This window comes from Hypomesus transpacificus, unplaced genomic scaffold, assembly GCF_021917145.1.
Source record: "Hypomesus transpacificus isolate Combined female unplaced genomic scaffold, fHypTra1 scaffold_333, whole genome shotgun sequence".
Taxonomy (NCBI): domain Eukaryota; kingdom Metazoa; phylum Chordata; class Actinopteri; order Osmeriformes; family Osmeridae; genus Hypomesus; species Hypomesus transpacificus.
This window is the reverse complement of record NW_025813860.1, coordinates 23,046-42,076: the sequence shown is the minus strand read 5'-3', so window position 1 is coordinate 42,076 and position 19,031 is coordinate 23,046. Positions and strand designations below refer to the sequence as shown.

The following is a 19,031-nucleotide window of genomic DNA, read 5'->3' as shown; positions in this document are numbered from 1 at the left end:
GCTCCATGTAGATGTAATGCAAGGATTATTGTTCTCTGGCAGGCTTCCATCTAGTAACTTATTTTATGAACACATTGTTTACTGATATCGTACTGTATGCTACCTGAGTAAATTGAACAGGTGTCTAAATCACAGGATAAATGTACAAAAGACACAGTAGTTCAGTATTTTCAAACAATTGTATTTATTTGATATAATTAAGAACTGCTTTTCCAGAGGGAATCGAAAAACCAGTCAGCCAATTTGAGCCAATAAAGGGGAGACTGGAAAATTATTCCCTGACCCCTCACAAAAAGGCGATCAAGCAAGCTCCTGGAAAATCTTTAGATTCTAGGTTTCCCACTCAACAGACAAGGTAAATATGTGTTATCTGAAACAGAAAGAATAATTAGTGCATAATAGTAAAAAAAAGAGAAAGGATGGCTTGAAGTCCCACTGAAATATGTATATATTACTAATAGTTTCATTTTCTGGAAAGAACAATTAGAACACATTGAAACAACTGGATAGCTTGAAGGTTATCTGAAACAGAAGAAAGTTTGTTGTTTTGGCTCTAGACGGGGGCTCTGAGCAGGGTTTTTTTTAACCATTCTTAGTCTGGCCCCTCACCTGAGACCACTTTGTCTTGGGAGACCTTACCAAGAGCACCAGGCTCCAGAAAACACAGCCCCCAGGTTCATTAGGACACACAAACCTCTCCACCGCAATAGGGTGATGGTTCTAAGAGAGGTGGTTATTTTTTTTTTTTTTTATAACAGGAACTGGATATCTGAAAAATAGTTTTGTGTTTTTTTAACAGGAACTGAACTGGATGTCTGAAATAAAGTGTTTATTATTTATTTTTTACAGGAACTGGATATCTCGAAGAATATCTGAAACAGAAAATATATATGTGTGTGTGTGTGTGTGTGGGGGGGTTATAACAGGAACAGGAGATCTAAAACAAAGAAGTTATTTTTGTTTAGTTTTTTATAACCAGAACTACATATCTGAAACAGAGAACAGACAGTACAATATAAAAAATATACAGTCGTATGTTAATATATATATGTGTAAAATGCAGTGTCTTGAAAATCTGCTACTTGTACCGTTGGCTTTTAAATCCCGCTCAACGCCAAGGCAGAAAGTCACATACAAACCTGGTGCTTGAACCGTTGGCTTTTAAATCCCGCTCAACGGTCAAGGTAGAATGTGAAGTTCCTTGGCTTGGTCAGTTGTTGTGGCGTGACTTTTTTTGGTTTTGTTTATGAGATCCTTTTGACAGCTGAAGATGCTGGTGGGTTTTAGTAGTGTGACATCTTGGCTTAACAAGGAGTCACCCTGTATTAGGGCCCCCTGTCTCATATCACCCAGATGTAATTAGAAAATGTGAACCTGCTGCTTGAACCGTTGGCTTTTAAATCCCGCTCAACGGCCAAGGTAGAACCATGTGTGCTTAATGATGTTTGAGGGTATGATACTCCTCAAAGCATGGGGCAGCACACAAGGCAACGTTGCATGCCGCACACATGAACTTTGGGACTCTTCTGTCCTTTCTCCAACACGAGGTAAACATGCACACCTTGCACTGCCGCCTGGTCCTGCTTCCTTGGTTAGCAGTCTGAGGGACCTCAGAGGGAACGTGCCTGGCAGTCCACAGCAGAGGATGGTCTACTGTGGGACGGCCACCGGTGGATGGGCGTCGAGGTGTATGATGCACCTCGAGCAGCTGTCTCATCAAGTTCAGTCTGTACTCCTGGTAAGTGATGACTCTCCCTATTCAGAATGGAGTAAATGAGTAGGAATTTGAGTAGTCACAGCAACAAAGATATTTTAAAAGCTTTGTAAGGAAATTATATCATTTGAAATGTATTGTGCATTTATCTCACCAGACAGTGGACGATGTGGCCATTGAGAACAGCAGTGACTACCAAGTGAAAGAATACTTTCTTTTACCACTTGGTAGTCTTCCTGGCGCATTCGACAAAGCTGTTCACCATATCTGCCTTGTCCACAGCCTCCATCTTCTTGTTGTATTTGAGAACACAAGCTGGCTTCAGTTTCCCCCCGGTGGCATGATCAATCCTTGCCGTGGCTGATATTGTTGAAGAATGAACAGTGGTGCGCATGACATCGTTTGTCATGCCACTTAACGGCCAATTGACTGCCATTTTGTTGAAACTCCACTTCGCCCTTTTTCATTTTAGGAGTGACGGCTGGCATCCCCTTCTGATTTGCCTGAACGGTCCCACAGGCCTCTGGTTCCACGGTAGAAGAGGTGCTGGAACAGTGTCGGGCTGCTGTACCAGTTGTCTAAGTACAGGATGTGGCCCTTTTTGAAGTAGGGTGCAAGTAAGGTCATCACGACTGACCCAGATATGCAGAGTCCTTGAACGTGATCCAGTGTAAATGATCAAGTCCTCCACATAACCGGTCAATACATCACAAAGGACAAAGAATTTGACACCAGCTCTATGCCTTTGTGTTGGTATACTGAAATGCCAGCCTACCCTTCCACTTCATCAGGGATTCATCGACACAAAGGTACCTGTATGGTACAAAGACAGTCTGAATGAGGTGGTGAGACCAGTTAACACATTTCTTATCTTGTGGGGATCATTTACATTACCCCTTGCACTGTCGACGAAGTGCAAGCAACGGAGGAGAAGCAGGAAGCGGTCCTGGGAGAAGAGTGTTGTGAAGATGGGGGTAAGGAGGATGGGATCTGTGATCCAGTATTCTCGGAGGGAAAACTTTTTCACAATTCCCATCAGGCAGACAGCGACCAAGAATGAATACATTTCATTAACTGTTGTCCGCACCCATTTGGCCAGCTTTCCTTTCACTCCGGATGGCATCATCTCCTGCTGCACTGAGGCATAGCGGTTTGTTTCCTCCACTATCTCTTCGACCACTTCTTCACACTCGATGCAGAAAGTTGCGGGATGTGTTGCTGTGTTGTGTTGCACAAACATCAGTCTACAACATTTTCGGGATTTATAGGCATCCAATAAAATGAATATTTACACATTATATTTTATGCTACCAATCGACAAAATGTGTACATTTACCTTTTAACACCCCGACAACAAAAACGGACAAGTGCGTGTTCGACGACTGTCAATACAGCTTCGCGGCGCGCCTCTATGCTTCGCGCTTTGCGCCAGTTATTTCCCAGCGTTCCTTGCCTCACAGGGATGACGAAATTCTGACAGTGTCATCTGGTGGCGTTAATAGGTAAGTACATTTTCCCACCTGGCTACATTGATCAACAAAGGCTTGTCCGATAAAACTACAAAAAATACTGAACTTTTCCTTGTGGACAATTAAGAACATTTTGTAAAGTTAGTAAAGTTTCAGAGCTGCCTTCTGCACCAGACGTTGGCCATGTGATGTTGATCAGCGCATTATCCTCTCCTGAATAGTTTGCCTGCCAATCATGTTCCTACGGTTAGCCTAATTTAGGCTACTTGTGGAGATGTATGCAGAAGGGGGACAGCTACAAATCCACCTCTATGGGGCAATGCTACGCACTTCTGAGAAATGTCTGAAACTTTTGCATATTTAAGCTCATCTGAAAGGTGAGATACTCTGTACACATTCAGGAAATATGTACTGAATGGGTATTCATAAAAAAAACGATCTCTTTGTGAAGGCTCTGTACACAGCATTCAACAATGTTGCATGCTGCAAACATCCTTTCCAATGATGAAGACACTATTTCCTGTTGACACTCTAAGTGTCCACTGTTCAGTATGCATTTCCTGGTACTGTCCCTTAACTTAAAGTACATTTGTACCAAGAAGTGGTCCAACAAAACTGTATTTTGGGGGGAAATTAGGGAGTCAGGTGGCTGAGCGGTTAGGGAATCGGGCTAGTAATCTGAAGGTCGCCAGTTCGATTCACGGCCGTGTCAAATGACGTTGTGTCCTTGGGCAAGGCACTTCACCCTGCTTGCCTCGGGGGAATGTCCCTGTACTTACTGTAAGTCGCTCTGGATAAGAGCGTCTGCTAAATGACTAAATGTAAATTGTTTGGTGTCAGGCGACGGATGGTGTTCTCTTGCTCAGACAGCCTTCTGAGAACTTGCTGCAGTGCAAATTCATCTATTCTCTGTGCAAATGATTCGTTCGTTCTTAGTCTGTACTCAGTCAAAGGGTAGCTCATTTTCCTGTTTATGTGTTGTCCACGCTGTGCACATTTCAGAATCAGAATAATCAGAATCAGAAGGGATTTTATTCCCCATGAATGTTTGCACAGACAAGGAATTGACTTTGGCAGGAAGGTGCATACATTAACCATATAGGAATCTTGAAACTTCAATATGTGGTCACATATCACAGCCCTGATAACCATTATGTGACTGTGACAGATAACAGTGTGTAACTTTAGAGTTATATTTTTGCCTTTAAAAACAAAACCATTTTCTAGATTTTGCAACTCCTGGACAAATTTTTGCATGAATTCCACTGCACTGGAAGGTTTTTTGGCACCACAATACAGTCCAATGATGACAGGTTCCTTCATAGGATGACTAACCAAGAGTCCCAGAATTGGCCAAAACTGCATGTTTGGAAGACTGGTTGATGCAAGACTGGCTGAATGGTAGATATTTCCATGTTTAATTTTCAGCCTTAAGGTCACCATGATGTTGAACATCTAATTTATGTCAAACAAATTAAATTCACAAAGTTAACCAAGGTTAAACTATGATGCAGATAGAAACTGACATTATTTAAGGAACACATGGCTGCTTTTTCACACTCCCTCATCTCTCTAATAATGACAGGAATCTGTGATAACCAGACACTCTGCAAAGTTCATAAAAGGATGAAAATACAAATATTAATGTAAGCACAACAAACTTATTTTTGGCAGATATACTTATACTGTGTCTGCAGCGCAGTATGGTGAATTGTAACTACAATTATGACAACTGGCTCAACCATTGTGCATGTAGCCTAATGACCGGGCCCAAACGTAATACACAGATTTTCTCTGCGGTTATTCAGACTGAAAATCTGCGGAAATCTGCTAGCCTTCCTGGTCTTATGCAGGAGCGAACAAAGATGTTCCACAACAGTTTGGCGCCGCATATGGTCGATTGAATGTTGACAGACTTTGCAAAAAAGTATTGATCGGGGTTAGGGTTAGGGTGGTTAGGGTTAGGGTATCGGGGGTTCAAGTCAGTGTAGCCAGAAAAAGACGGAGGCTTGCTGTCCTCAGGTTCTACTACAGACATTGCTGTTGAGTTACTGTAGACTTTCTGTTCAATACTGTGTCTTTAAATAAATCAAAAACAAATGTGACAAATCAATATATTTATAGTTTTATCTCAAATGTATAACTTTCAAAATGGTTATTTTGATGACATGTCACAGAGGAGGATGCTCCTCCCCTTCCTCCCTGAGGAGCCTCCACTGGTGTTGTGTGACAGCCTCGTGTCAGCCTCTACTCTGTCCTGACCTCCACTGGTGTTCTGTGACACTCGTGTCGGCCTCTACTCTGTCCTGACCTCCACTGGTGTTGTGTCACAGCAGCCTCGTGTCGGCCTCTACTCTGTCCTGACCGCGCCAGGGAGACCCATGTAGCTGGAGGATCTGGGAGGATCCGTCACGTCCACAGCCTCCAGACCGATGAGGTCAGCCGGTCTCACCATCCCTCCCTGGGGACCCCTAGAGGAGAGAGACCAGAGCTGGTGAACCATCGCCCACCTGCAACTGTGGTGGTCTTTCACACAGGGTTCCACCCGAGCAACACAATAACAAAGCTCACAGATCACTCTCAATGGAAGGCCCATGCTGAAAGATTGTGAGTATAATTACTTCTAACATCTTTGATAGGCTGTCAATCATCCAGATGTGTTCTTTCTTACTCTCTCCTTCTTCTCAAGTCCACCTGTGTGTCTGGTTCATTCATCTGTCTCTCTCTCCCTCTTTGTCTCTCTTCCTTTCTGGCTGTCCACTCCTCCTCTTTCTCCCTCTCTCTCTTCTCACACCAGTCCTCGACCATCATCAACTCCCTTAAGAAACTCTGGTTTGGAGCCAGGCACAGTTAACTACAGAAATAGTTTTGTCCAGGAAATTTTGCCCTGACTCAAACAGTTGTGAAATACAGATAACACAGAGAAACACATTGGTACAGATTGGGCAAAATAACTCTGTAATAACTGTGTTAGCAGTACCATTCTCAGGAGACAAGAGAATGGTCAGAACATATTAAGGTCTGAACTCTAGGGTGGGGGGGTTTGTCTACCCCCCACCCCTGTTTCACTGGCCCCCAAGCCCTGCTAGAATGCTCCTGTTCCAATGCTGAGAGAGAGGGGGGGTCACCATACAATGAGTCAATACTTTGGGGGTTCTAGTAACATTTATTTGTAGAAAAAGTAAAGACTCCACTCTTCCTGTCTGTTCCATGTCCCTGTCATCAGTCTCTCTATCGTCTCACTTCTTACGGCTGTAGAAATGTGCCACCTGTATCATACCATTCTGTCTGGAGCTGCAAGCCAGAGAAACGTATTGAATCTGGATTAGAGTCACACGGCCTTGTAGACAGACAGCCAAGAAGAGGACAGAAAGGCAGAACATAAACATGAAGAGGCAGGTGGAAAACTTCATGTAGAGAGAAAGAACTCATGAGCCAGTCCAGAGCCCAGAGCCCCTCACTCACACAGACTCCCTCAGGCTGTGCAGGAAGCTGTCTGTCTGCTGCTGGGGGATCTCACCATCCAGGTGGGCCAGGTAGTTGTACAGACCCACAAACGTGTCAAAGGGGATCCGGGCGGCACCCCCCTCCTCATCCTCCGTCAGGATCTCACACGCAAACTTCAGCGAGCTGATGATGGTCTGCACACACACACACACACACAGGAACATGTATGAGACAGGCACAGAGGTAAGACAGGCAAAAGAGGTGAGACAGGTAGAATAGCTGAGACAGGTGGAAGAGGTGAGACGGTCATATAGGTGAGACAGGTAGAAGAGGAGAGACAGGTAGAAGAGGTGAGACAGTCAGATAGGTGAGACAGGAAGAAGAGGAGAGATAGGTAGAAAAGGTGAGACAGTCAGATAGGTGAGACAGGTAGAAGAGGAAAGACAGGTAGAAGAGGTGAGACAGTCATATAGATGAGATAGGTAGAAGAAGAGAGACAGGTAGAAGAGGTGGGACAGTCGTACAGGTGAGACAGGTAAAAGAGACTTTCAGCCCAGAGCCTCTCACCCCTCCCAGAGTGCTGCAGCCCAGAGCAAAGAAATGCATCCAGGTGATGTCGGTGCTGAAGTTTCCCAGTGCCAGCAATGTGTCCAGCTGCTCCAGGGGCAGACACAGGCCTTGCCACTTCTGCTGGAGGTCCTCCTTAGCCACCGTCTCTTTAGAAGACAGCTGACACGCACAGCAGCAAACAACAAGCACACATGTAAAATGTCAATTTTCACACATAACATACATGGCATTAATGGCATTCACATTCCAAAGCCTCAAAGCTGATAGAAAGCAAGGCCTGTTCTCCAAATCCAGACGCACGTTACAGGTATCGAGCACGCCTCGAGCGCTCTACTTCGGGGATGTTTGGCGAGGTTGTGTGTTAGTAGGCCTTTGGCTTTTCTGGTTGTGAACTACAGTGGCTGGTTGCGTTTGGACTGAGTCGTCCTGTCTGTATGTGGTGGCAGTCAGCACCTGCTTGTGGAGGACTTTGAGCAGACCAGGTGTCAGTCCCGTGTCAGTCTTCTGTGTGGCCACGGGCATCTCCATCCTCTCCTTGGCTGGAAGCGTGTCCCCTTTGGACAGGGCGTTGAAGTAGCTGAGAAAACAGAGTCTCTCCTTTACCAGTTCCCTACAGGCTTACTGGCGTTATACCCGCACTTAAAAGAAACGGCAAATAAACTTGACACTTCCAACATGCGTATGTCGATTCCTTCTTATGTCCCAGTCAACTCGGGCCGGAGCCCCTAGGGATCGTCTCAAGGCGGGAATGAGGAGGACCTTTAGACTGGAGAAGGGTACTCACGCAGCCGACCACTGCAGCACATCGTGGGGCTGGGTCCTGATGGCTGCCTTGGTGAACTGTTTCAAGATGTCTGGCAGCTCAGGGGGGATGTTGATTTGCTGGGCGCAGTACATGGTGTCTGGAGGAGGCATTGCTGCAGGCAATAAGCAAAAAGAGACCCTTACCAGTGAACGTGGTAGCAAGACAACGCTGACCCCCCAAGAACGCTAGGTGGTTGCACCTGTTGTAACCATGAAGTCGTTGCAAGCCAAGGCCATGATCATTAAAACGTGTAAGTAACAGATTTTGCCTGAACGAATGATGTTACAATTAAATTCAATTATGCACGAATTACACTAAAATCAAATAAAAAAAATGTAACTACAGTACTGTAGTAGTAGATGATTGCTACTGTAATTTACTGTACAGTCAGTACTAGTACTGTAGTCTATGACAGTTGCTAAATTACTCAACGTAAGCCCAAGATCAGTAGCAATTACCTATTCGTAATTACCTTTTTTCAGCGATGGAATCTTAATTATTTGCAGTAAATTTAGTTGAATAGATATGTTATATTGGAAACAGTAAAGCTTTAAATGCAGTTACATGTTAAATGCCATATATTTTGCAAGAGCTATTCTTCAAACTCATGTTCCACAGCATAGCAACCTGATGTTTGTCAATAACGGACGTCACATAGCAACAGTAAAAATAAAGATATAAAAAAAAGTGATATACGTTTTCTTTAGATAACACAAAACACGTATTTAATGTGTTATTTTTACACAAAGCACACATTTTGACGTTGGATTTAATGTAATCATTCATTATTTCGACATTATCCTGTAAGATTGTGTAACAACAAAATGAAACGCCAGAGTTCGCTGTCTGTCTAAACCCGCATCCGGTGATTTGTTCCCAGTATTGTTACTATGCAATACAAAAGGTAGTTTTAGGTTCTAGTACAACAACAAAAAATAACAAAAAAATATGAAAAATGAAAGATGAAAAAATACAAACAATACAAAAAAAGAGAGAAAAAATAGTTTTCACAGCCAGCACCATGTGTTCACTACAAACCGGAAACACATTGAAGCTGGGAAGCGCGGAATCGGAACATCAGCGCAGGACCAGGGGACGTTTTTTACTCTCACCTTAAAGTTTAAACGTTAAATGTTACTTATAAATACTGTTTGTAAAGTTAATAATGATTCAAAGTCCAAGACTAAATAGCTAAATCGCTTGTTTTAGCTAACAATAGGAAGCTTTCAACTATGAAAACAAGCGGCTAGCCATCAAGGACTACATCAGCAAGAACGAACTGGCAGGCTATCTCCTAGCCAGGCCGATGAGCTAGTTAACGCGTTAGATCGGTCATTTGAATGTGTGCCTCTACCTGAAATATGTCGGGATTCAACTTTGGAAATACTGGGACCCTCGGGTCCACCATTACTGGCGGGGGATTCTCGTTCGGAGCAGCTGCAAGGTACACACGAATTGGCTTACGTTCGTCGCTAGCTGGATCGTCTCGTAGCCATGCGCAGTTAGATATATCATTGACTTCCTAATGTCTGTGAATCTGTTGCTAATTTGACTATGGAATTGTCGGTATAGTCGGTATATTTAACCCCCTCCTCTCTCTGTAGTACCCCTGCTGCCGCTGGCACGGGGGGATTCACCTTGGGGACTGCACTCGGTGCCGCTGCCCCGGTTTCCGCTGCTACAACCACCACCGCTGCTATGGGGGGGCTGGGGGGCGGTCTATTCGCTCAAAAACCGGCTACCGGGGGCTTCTCCTTCAACACACCAGTGGCAGGTATAGTAACGTACTAATTGCCAATCTTCACAAACCGTGCCACTAACATCTCAATCATTCCATGTACATTGCATATTGTCGTATTTAAACGCGGCATATGTATTTCAATGGATTTCCTCTCAAACACAAACCTTGTCGACACACAGGTGCAACCGCGCCTGCAACCGGCCTTTCATTAAGTGAGTGACGTGTTGTAAAGTAGTCCAGTAACACGGCCAATTTTCACACGTCTGCGTCCTTGGTCAGGGTTTTTTACCGCGAGCGTGTCCCGTTTGTCTGCAGGCATCCCCTCCTCCACGGCCGCCTCCACGGGCTTCAGCCTGGCCTTTAACAAGCCCTCCGCCTCGGCCACCCCCTTCTCCCTCACCGCCTCGTCCACGGCGCCCATGGGGGGAGGCCTGACGCTGGGCTCGGTCCAGACCTCCGCCGCCCCGCAGGTGGCCAACGCCGGCTTCGGCCTCAGCCTCGGGGGAGCGGTTTCGAGCGCGGCGCCCGTGTCCATGGGCCTGACGCTGGGCTCCAGTCTGTTCCCCAGCACGATGGCCAGCGGCCTGGGGCAGGCTTTCCCCGGGGCAGGGGGCTTGACGCTGGGCTCCCTGGTCGCCACCTCGGCCCCCAGCCTCGGGCTGGGCGGAGTTGACTTCAGCACGTTGTCGGAGAAGAAGAGCGACAAGCTGTCCGGGGCCCGTCCCGAGTGAGTCCTGATAGCCCCTCCCCCACTCTCCCTCCTCTGCTGCAGGGTTACCTGGTCTGTGAGTCTGTGTGTGTGTGAGTGACTCCCTCCGCCTCTTTCCTCACTCAGGGACAGCAAAGCGCTGAAAGACGAAAACCTGCCGCCGGTCATCTGCCAGGACGTCGATAACTTCCAGTAGGTTCCCACGTGCTCGGCTCTTTTTGTTTTTGCGCGACTCGTGCAATGTGTGTGAGGGGGGGAACTCAGAGGTGTTTTTAAGTGTGTGTGTGTATATCTAGGGGTGTTTGTAGGTAGGTGTGTGTATCTAGGGATGTTTGAAGATGTATGTAGGGGTATCTGTGTGTAAGCCGTGTGTGTGTGTGTGTGTGTGTGTGCAGGAAGTTTGTGAAGGAGCAGAAGCAGGTGCAGGAGGACATCAGCAGGATGTCGTCCAAGGCCATGGCCAAGGTCCAGGACGACATCAGGAGCCTGAAGAAGCAGCTGTCGCTCAGCACCAGCGGCCTGCAGAGGAACGCCCTTGCCATCGACAAGCTGAAGATGGAGACGGCACAGGTACACACACACACACACACACACACACTGGATCTCTCACACAGGCACGCTGCAACACACCCGCACACACTGCAACACACGACCTCACTGGATCACACACACGGGATATTTGAACCCCCATATATATCTTTCTCTGACTCTCTCTGACTATCTCTCTCTTTCCTACTCTCTCTCTGACTCGGCCCGTCTCACAGGAGCTGAAGAACGCTGACATCCCTCTCCGGACCCAGAAGACCCCCCCTGGGCTCCAGCATGAGAACACGGCTCCTTCGGAGTGAGTGGGCCGCGTGGCTGCAGGGGCAGGGGACACTGCCGCCCCTCTGCGCAGTCTCTCCGTCTTCCTCCTGTCTCCAGCACTATACCAGGCCAGGACAGCCAGGACAGACAACTCATCTCTCCTCTCTCCCGTGTGTGTGTGTGTGTGTGTGTGTGTAGTTATTTCCGGGGCCTGGTGGAGCAGTTTGAGGTCCAGCTGCAGCAGTACAGACAACAGATTGAGGAGTTGGAGAACCACCTCACGACACAGGGCAGCGGAGCACACATCACCCCCCAGGGTGAGACGCCACACACACACACACTCACACACACACACATCCTCACAGTCACACGCCCTCATTCACAACCCTGCACACACACACACACACACACACACACCACAGCAAGGTGTGTGGAACATCATTTGTGGTTTGTGTTTCCAGACTTGTCCCTGGCCATGCAGAAGCTCTACCAGACGTTCGTGGCCTTGGCTGCCCAGCTGCAGTCTGTACACGAGAATGTAAAGGTGAGTCTCTAACCCTCCCCCTGGTGTCTCTAGCCCTTCCCCTGGTGTCTCTAGCCCTCCCTCTGGTGTCTCTAGCCCTCCCCCTGGTGTCTCTAGCCCTCCCCCTGGTGTCTCAATCCCTCCCCCTGGTGTCTTTAGCCCTCCCCCTGGTGTCTCTAACCCTCCCCCTGGTGTCTCTAACCCTCCCCCTGGTGTCTCTAGCCCTCCCCCTGGTGTCTCTAGCCCTCCCCCTGGTGTCTCTAACCCTCCCCCTGGTGTCTCTAGCCCTCCCCCTGGTGTCTCCAACCCTCCCCCTGGTGTCTCAATCCCTCCCCCTGGTGTCTTTAGCCCTCCCCCTGGTGTCTCTAGCCCTCCCCCTGGTGTCTCTAGCCTTACCACTGGTGTCTCTAGCCCTCCCCCTGGTGTCTCTAACCCTCCCCCTGGTGTCTCTGTCTCGCTGATTTCCTCCCCTGCTCTTCTTCTGTGGTCAGATCCTGAAGCATCAGTACCTGGCGTACCGCCGGGCCTTCCTGGAGGACTCCACCGATGTGTTCGAGTCCAAGCGCCAGGCCAGCAGGAAGTGGCAGAGCTCCCACCGCCTCACCACCGGCCCCGCCCCCTTCAGCAGCGTCCCCAACGCGGCGGCGGTCGCCATGGCGGCCACGCTGAGCCAGCAGCAGCAGCCCGCTCCAGGTCTGACCGCCTTCAAGTTCTAGAACACCCCTCCACTTGACCTTTGACCTCCTCCCCCTCCCTCCCTCCTCCTCCTCCTCCCCCCTACTCCACTCCTCCACCAACCTGACATTCTGACCTTGTCAAAGCGAGGAGGCAAGTGAGGATGAAGAGAGAGAGAGAGAGAGGATGAGAGAGAGAGAGAGAGAGGAGAATCAGGAAAAAAAAGAATAAAAGGAAAACAAAACAAAAACGTTGCGAGTGCCAAATCCTGCTTTGTTAGTTTTTTGGCGTGAGAAGTTGAAGAGAGAGAGAGATCAAGGTGAGAGGAAAGCATCATAGTAACCTCTAACACTCTGGAACCACACAGGGTCTCCAACCCCCACGCCTCAGGGGCCTAGGACCCAGGTCAGATTGGCTGTAGACAATGCCTGTAAAAAAAAAAAAAAAAGAAGAGAGAGAGATTTGGGTCTCGTTTACAAAATCCTCTGCCTCTCGCCCTGTAAAAGCGCGTGGTCGCCCCTAGTGGGGTGAGAGAGGGGTACGAGCTAACAGAAACAAGGAGGCTGTTTTCACTGGAGAGGTGAGCTTCGACCAGAGGCACGCATCAGCGAGCCTCTGTGCGTCTGATGCTCTGGGCTCTCCGTTTGATCAGGTGAAGCCTTAGAAGGGGTCCTGCGTATTCAGCGAAGGGCGCCCTGGTTTGAAGTGGAGATAATCGTCGCTCTTGAATGTTGACTTATGTGATTTATATTTAGTTTCCGAAAGAGTATTTATTAGATTCTTATGGGTTTTGTTGCCAATTATAGGAGTGTGTGTGTGTTAATGACTTAGACCAAATGTTGCCATATGAAGGCAGTCTGTACAGGATGTAGGCTACACTTACAAAACACACACACCACATAGACACACGCGCACACAATCTCAGTATTTATGACGGAAAGTGCAAATGAGATGGGATTCGGGCGTGACAGGACTCCTTAATCGCGGGCAGACCTGCCTCCGCGAGCCCGTCTCCTCTCAGAGTCGCTGCGTGGGGCTGCTGATGACACAGGGTCTCCAAACAGGAAGGAACCGGAGCGGATCCGCGTCGCCGTTTCAGTATTGTCCGTTGTGCGCGGGGTCGTCAAAACAATAACGCCGTCATATTCCACGCCGCTCTCGAGCTCACCGCGGGCTGTTTGCCATGCCAACCACGCGTCCGGAGCTCCACGTGTTTAGCGTGTGTTCCGTGCGTGATGGATTTCTACATGAAGTCAAAATACACACACGTGTCATGACCTGACTGTTCACCCAAGCTGAATTGGTCACCATGCATTGCACGGGAACTCGTAGTGTTGTTTACATTGAACCCAGATAGGATATCTCTAGTTTAACACTAGTTCAGGACTGAAGCAACGGAGACTTCCTCTATGGACGAAAGGGTTTGAGACGTTCCCGGGTCTGCCTTCCAGCGGTCGCTCTCGCCTCCGGCAGGGTTCGTCACACGTGAACCCTGGAGTGGTCGCAGAGCTGGAGATTCCCTGGAGGAGACGAGTGGAGTCTCACACTCAGGTTGGCAGGAAGGCTTTCAGGAGAAGTGGCGAGTGTCCTTGTCAGTAGACCCCCCCTCCCCCCCCCCCCCCAAGTCTGTGAAACTCATTTTTGAGTCAGTGAGCAGAAGTGCTGTGGTGTTCCTTCTCTGCCTGCTGCATGTGGCCTGGCCTTCAGACGGCAGACAACTCCTTTTGTGCCAAAACACTAAAACCAAGTCTCTGTCCAAAGAGGCGGCCATTATGTATTCTTTGAGATGAACCGAATGCTGCTCGTCCTTCTCTCCCCGTCACTGCCAGGTTCCGGCTACTGTCTGGCCCGCGTGACTTCAGCTAGCTGGTTCCCCCACGTGCCTCAGTTGTATTGGAGATTTTGAGATTTGCTTCTCCGTTCGTGAGCAGTGTACGTTCGTTTGGTCAAACTCCTGTTGATTCACGCTCGAGGATTCCCCAACACCACGATGAGTTTGGAAATCCCATGCAGTTCCGGAGCCTAAGGTTCTATTGAACGGTTGGCTGGTGGCTCCTAGCTGGCAATTGGGTTATTTTGCACCTGTTTGACTCAATGAGTCGGAATGTAGGCCTAGTTTGGCTCTGGTTTGACTGTGGGAATCAGAACGTGGGCCTGGTTTGGCTCTGGTTTGACTCAGTGAATCAGAACGTAGGCCTGGTTTGGCTCTGGTTTGACTGTGGGAATCAGAACGTGGGCCTGGTTTGGCTCTGGTTTGACTCAGTGAATCAGAACGTAGGCCTTGGTTGACTCCTGTTGGCCCATGAATCCGACCATACAGGTAAATCAGTGCTTGAAGACGCTTGCAGTGAAATATCAGTTTGACCAGCAAGCAGAGGGGATGCCAGCAGCATGTGTTCACATGAGGTTCACCGGTCTGTCTGGCTGCAGGGGGGGGGGGAGCTTTTTGAACGCCTCGAGCCAGTTTAAGCTGGGTCGTCACGGCGTGCTCTCATGACACCGCAGAACCCCCCAGCCAATCACGGTCCCGCCGTCTGAGCGAGGGCGGGGTCAGACAAACGGCTCCATGACCAGGCTAGAGCACACAGACTGACGCAGGCTCCTTTGTGGGCCCTATCCCCCCCCCCAGTGTTGTCCTCAGTCTGCGCTAGCTGGCTCCGTCTGGATCAGTAGATGCAGGGGGATGAAGTCGGGGGCCGCTCGAGATGATCCAAACCCCCCAGTGTGTGTTTTCGTTTGGAAAGTGTTTTTAATCGCACATAGCCAACGCCTGTTCGATGCATATATATAATATATATTTAATATGATGATAGAGTGTGCCTTTTGAAAGTAGATGTAGGTCCACATGAATGACGACAGTCGGCCCCAGCTCTCGGGGCACGCGCTGGTTCTTTCACTCTCAAAAACCTTGGCGTTTTCAATTTTTTGTTTTATTTAATTGAATTTTTTTAACTTGTCAAATTCAATAGCGACTAGCAATTAACAATCAGTTCTGTGCTAAACTGTTTATCTCTGTTTTTTTTAAAAATGTAAGTGGAATTGCATTGAATTGACAATAAATCCGTTTTTAAAATGAGAGACCTTTGTCTTTGTTTTATTCATGAACGGCTCAATCGGAGAACGATTGACGGCGGTTCAAACTAGCCCCCTGCCCAACCTGCATGTTGACAATTCCCCAAACGAGCGAACCCTGTGCCCTCGGTCTGACCGCACGCAGGAACACAAGACGGAGGGTTGAGAGCGGAAGCGCTAACGCTTCTTGGTGTCGGCTTGACCCACGCCCCGTTAAGGGGCCGATGACATCAGGAGGTTGGTGGTTGGCTGGTAGGGAGGAGGGATGGAGACACCTGTCTTTTCTCTAGGATTCAGCCCCAAACTGGCGTTCTGTTGCCAGACGGGTGCTTGCCGGATGTTTGTCCTTGTGAACAGGCCCTTGTGCTGCCAGCTGAGGGAGCGGCTGGGTTCAGTAGCAGCAGTCCCTGGGACCTGGGGCTTGATTTCTACACGAGTCTATACGCACATTCTCACTCACGGACGCACTTAGTCTCTCATTCAGTTACACTCATTCACACTGACTCATTCACCACCTCACTCACTCTCTGTTTCACACTGTCACTCTTTCACTGTCTCACACACACACACACACACACAAGGATCTGACCAGGGTGGGGTCAGGGCCAGGGCCAGGGGAGTGACCAGTATGTGCTCTCTCTGTCTCAGGGTCTCAGGTGCCCCTGGGGGCTGGCTATGGAAACCCCTTAGCCTGGGGAGTGGGCCCTAGCTTGGGTTCGTCAGGCCTCGGAGGTACCAGCTCTCCCTCCTGCTGTCCTCCTCGCCCCTCCCACACACTAACCCCTCCGCGTCTTTCTCGCTCGCTCTTTCTTTCGCTCGTTCTCTGGCTCTCTCCCCTTCGTTTTCCTTTCTCTCCCTTTCTCTATCTCTTCTCGCCTCCCTCGTATCTTAGCTGTTCTGTGGTAGTGAATAGAAGTTGTGTGCGTGTGTGTGTGTACGAGCACCGTGCCACTTTAAAGGTTTGCAGTGTATCAGGGTGTGAGAGGGAAGCAGCCTGTCAGGTGTGGTCGGGGGCGGGTCCCCTCTACAGCTCCCTTTTGCCATTGGGCCCTGCTCTCTCGCTCTGCTCTCCGATTGGTCTCTTCTGCTGCCTCTCACCCTTGCACGTTGAGCTCTAACCATGTGTGGCGCTGGCTTTGGCCTTTTCTGGCCAATGCTAGATGGTGACGTGTGTCTGTTTTCGGTCTTATTGGGTGTGTGAGAGGAAGGTGTGTGTGTGTGTGTACCGTGGCTAAGCTCGCTCTCTCTCCCTCCTGCAGCCTTTGGTGGTGGTGCTCCAGGGTTTGGGGGGGTGGCGACCGGGGGCGCCTCATTCGGCTTCTCCTCCACCAGTAAGCCCTCCGGAGGCAGCCTGAGTGCAGGTACACACACACTAGCACACGCGCACACTAAGACACACACACGCACACCGACGCACAGTATGGGGAAAGCTCACACCAGGAGCATTCATGCAGGTAACCTGTACATTGTTTATGAATATTAATAATGTTGCCCCCCTCCCCCCCTGTCTCCCTCTCTCTTTCCTCCTCGCCCCCTCTCCTCTTTTCCATCGCTCCTTTTTCCCTCATCTCTTCTCTCCCCTCTTTCTCCTTCTCTCCTCTTTTCTCCGCCTCTCCTTTCTTTTGACTTTCTCCTACCTCCTCTCTCCTCCTACCTTCTCTCCCTTCACTTTCTCTTTTTTCCTCTCCTCTCCTCCAGGGTTTGGCAGCAGCAGCAGCACAGGTTTCAACTTCAGTAACCCGGGCATCACCGCGTCTGCAGGGCTCACCTTCGGGGTGTCCAACCCCCCCACCGCCGGCTTCGGCACCGGAGGACCCCTGCTGCAGCTCAAGAAGCCCCCCGTGGGGAACAAGAGGGGCAAGAGATAGGGGTGGGGGGGGGGGGCTGACCTCACCGGGGGGAGGGGGGGGGGGGGCTGGCCACACCCAGGGAGGGGGGTAGGGAGGGAGTTGGGGCGGCTGGGAGGAAGCTAAGGGAGGGGGAAGGGGTTTCCCGAGGAGAGCGGGGCTGTCCAGGGGTGGGAGTGGAGTTACACTTTATTTTTGTATTGAGGGGAGGGTGACTGGAGGGGTATAACGATAGAGGAGGATTAGCATGGTGCACAGCCTGTGTTTCTGGCATTTTTCTCTGTATTTTTTTTTGTTTTTTTTTGCGTCCAAGTTCATCACCATCACCTCTTCATGATAGCTGTTTTTTTTTCTTGTCTTCGTTTTTAATACTTCCTGTATGTCGGCTTATGTACTTCCTGTATGTCAGGGTGTGTACTTCCTGTATGTCTGCATGTGTGTAGGACTAGGGAAGCCAAGTTGGTGGTCCTACATGAAAAACTGACAATAGGCTTCCTTAGCACACTTGTATTTCTTTGTCTTCTGGGCCTGTCTGTCTCTCTCTTTGTTGTCTATAAGGGCATCTGTGGTGGAACAATCTAGCTTTTGCCATTTTGTGGAAATGCATTGACAGCAATTGATAAGTACAGTGTTGTGTGTGTGCACTTGTGTGTGGGTGTTGAGCTATCATTATGTCCGTTATGACAGTAGGCAGGTTGTGAGAAAGAACATGTCAGTGATAATAAGCAGTGCACTCAGATTATTGTTACCAAACAATAAGGCCATCTTTTCTAGTCATCTAAATCAATGTGTAAACCTGTATTTTCAAAAATCAGTTTAATAAAAAATAAACTCATCTTAATGGTTTTCCTGTGGCTTTGTTAGTTAAAAAGGAACTCAGGAGTAAAGGTGCTTTGATTATTAACACGAGTCAAACTTCCCGTTTCACAACAGGGCCGTAGCCATGGAGTCAACATTGGGGGCGGACGAATTACATTTTTTATGAAAATGTTGACAGCGTGCGTGGTTCCCTGTCTCAGCGTAGCATATTTATATTTTTATATCAATATATTGGGGGGGACATTTTAACCAGATTTGAATATTGGGAGGAATGTCCCCCCCCCCCCCATATGTATCATGATTACTGTACGGCCTTATCTCACAAAATAGATTAAAACGTATCTGTCGTAATCCATGATCGCCAAAGACTGCAATACGTCTTTATACCACTAGGTGTCAGACCTTCCTCGTTAAGTTTTTCCATTAGCTAAAGTGGGTCTTGGGGTTGCAAACAAACTACGGTTCACTGAAGAAATTTAAGAAACATAACTTATAGAAGAGATAAACTAGCACATGAAAGACAAAATATCTGGATCCAGTTTTCCGTTTGAAAGTCTAGGGCAGAGTGGAGATGAATCGAAGTCTAATATCCAAAAGTAAAGCTTTTGCTTTTCAGCTGACATCACAACTGTCTTAAGTAGATAACTGAGCAGTTCCAGACAGCCACGAAGGAAACATGGAAAAAGTGAGCCATTGTCGGCAGAGACGCTGCTGTTTCTCATTGTGGCACACAGCTGTAAACCTCACACTTCCTCTTTCATCTCCTACTGCCTATGGTTGCTGGAGACTGACGGCGTGGGCGGGGCCTATGTCTTCCTGTCACGCGGTACTGA

The 19,031-nt window shown here is 48.6% G+C and overlaps 2 protein-coding genes and 1 long non-coding RNA gene across 11 annotated transcripts; 1 reads left to right on the top strand and 2 right to left on the bottom strand.

Moving 5' to 3' along the window:
* Window positions 1-178: 178 nt before the first annotated feature.
* LOC124464265 lies at window positions 179-3,152 on the bottom strand. Of its 4 annotated transcripts, none has more exons than XR_006955719.1 (4): window positions 3,051-3,152; window positions 2,604-2,932; window positions 1,869-2,527; window positions 179-1,755 (listed from the first exon to the last, which is right to left on the bottom strand). It is a non-coding gene; the product is annotated as an uncharacterized LOC124464265 (long non-coding RNA). The 4 variants fall into 4 exon arrangements; XR_006955718.1 differs by having other exon boundaries at window positions 1,869-2,547; window positions 2,609-2,932; XR_006955717.1 differs by having other exon boundaries at window positions 2,609-2,932.
* ropn1l (rhophilin associated tail protein 1-like) lies at window positions 3,153-8,490 on the bottom strand. The gene is made up of 7 exons (XM_047016260.1): window positions 8,478-8,490; window positions 7,985-8,117; window positions 7,654-7,777; window positions 7,198-7,359; window positions 6,649-6,824; window positions 5,495-5,654; window positions 3,153-3,200 (listed from the first exon to the last, which is right to left on the bottom strand). Exons 2-6 carry the CDS (start codon window positions 8,113-8,115, stop codon window positions 5,534-5,536), a joined length of 714 nt encoding a protein of 237 aa, XP_046872216.1. The 5' UTR covers window positions 8,116-8,117; window positions 8,478-8,490; the 3' UTR covers window positions 3,153-3,200; window positions 5,495-5,533.
* A 558-nt stretch (window positions 8,491-9,048) lies between these two features.
* On the top strand, window positions 9,049-17,422 carry nup58 (nucleoporin 58). Of its 6 annotated transcripts, XM_047016263.1 has the most exons (13): window positions 9,049-9,449; window positions 9,610-9,779; window positions 9,926-9,958; window positions 10,062-10,473; window positions 10,582-10,647; window positions 10,851-11,025; window positions 11,220-11,299; window positions 11,461-11,579; window positions 11,724-11,806; window positions 12,277-12,478; window positions 16,181-16,264; window positions 16,792-16,893; window positions 17,231-17,422. In XM_047016263.1, the coding sequence occupies exons 1-13, from the start codon at window positions 9,367-9,369 to the stop codon at window positions 17,398-17,400; spliced, it is 1,779 nt and encodes a 592-aa protein (XP_046872219.1). In that variant the 5' UTR covers window positions 9,049-9,366; the 3' UTR covers window positions 17,401-17,422. The 6 variants fall into 6 exon arrangements, with proteins under 6 accessions (XP_046872219.1, XP_046872220.1, XP_046872221.1 ...); XM_047016264.1 differs by lacking the exon at window positions 9,926-9,958; XM_047016265.1 differs by lacking the exon at window positions 16,181-16,264.
* Window positions 17,423-19,031: the final 1,609 nt, after the last annotated feature.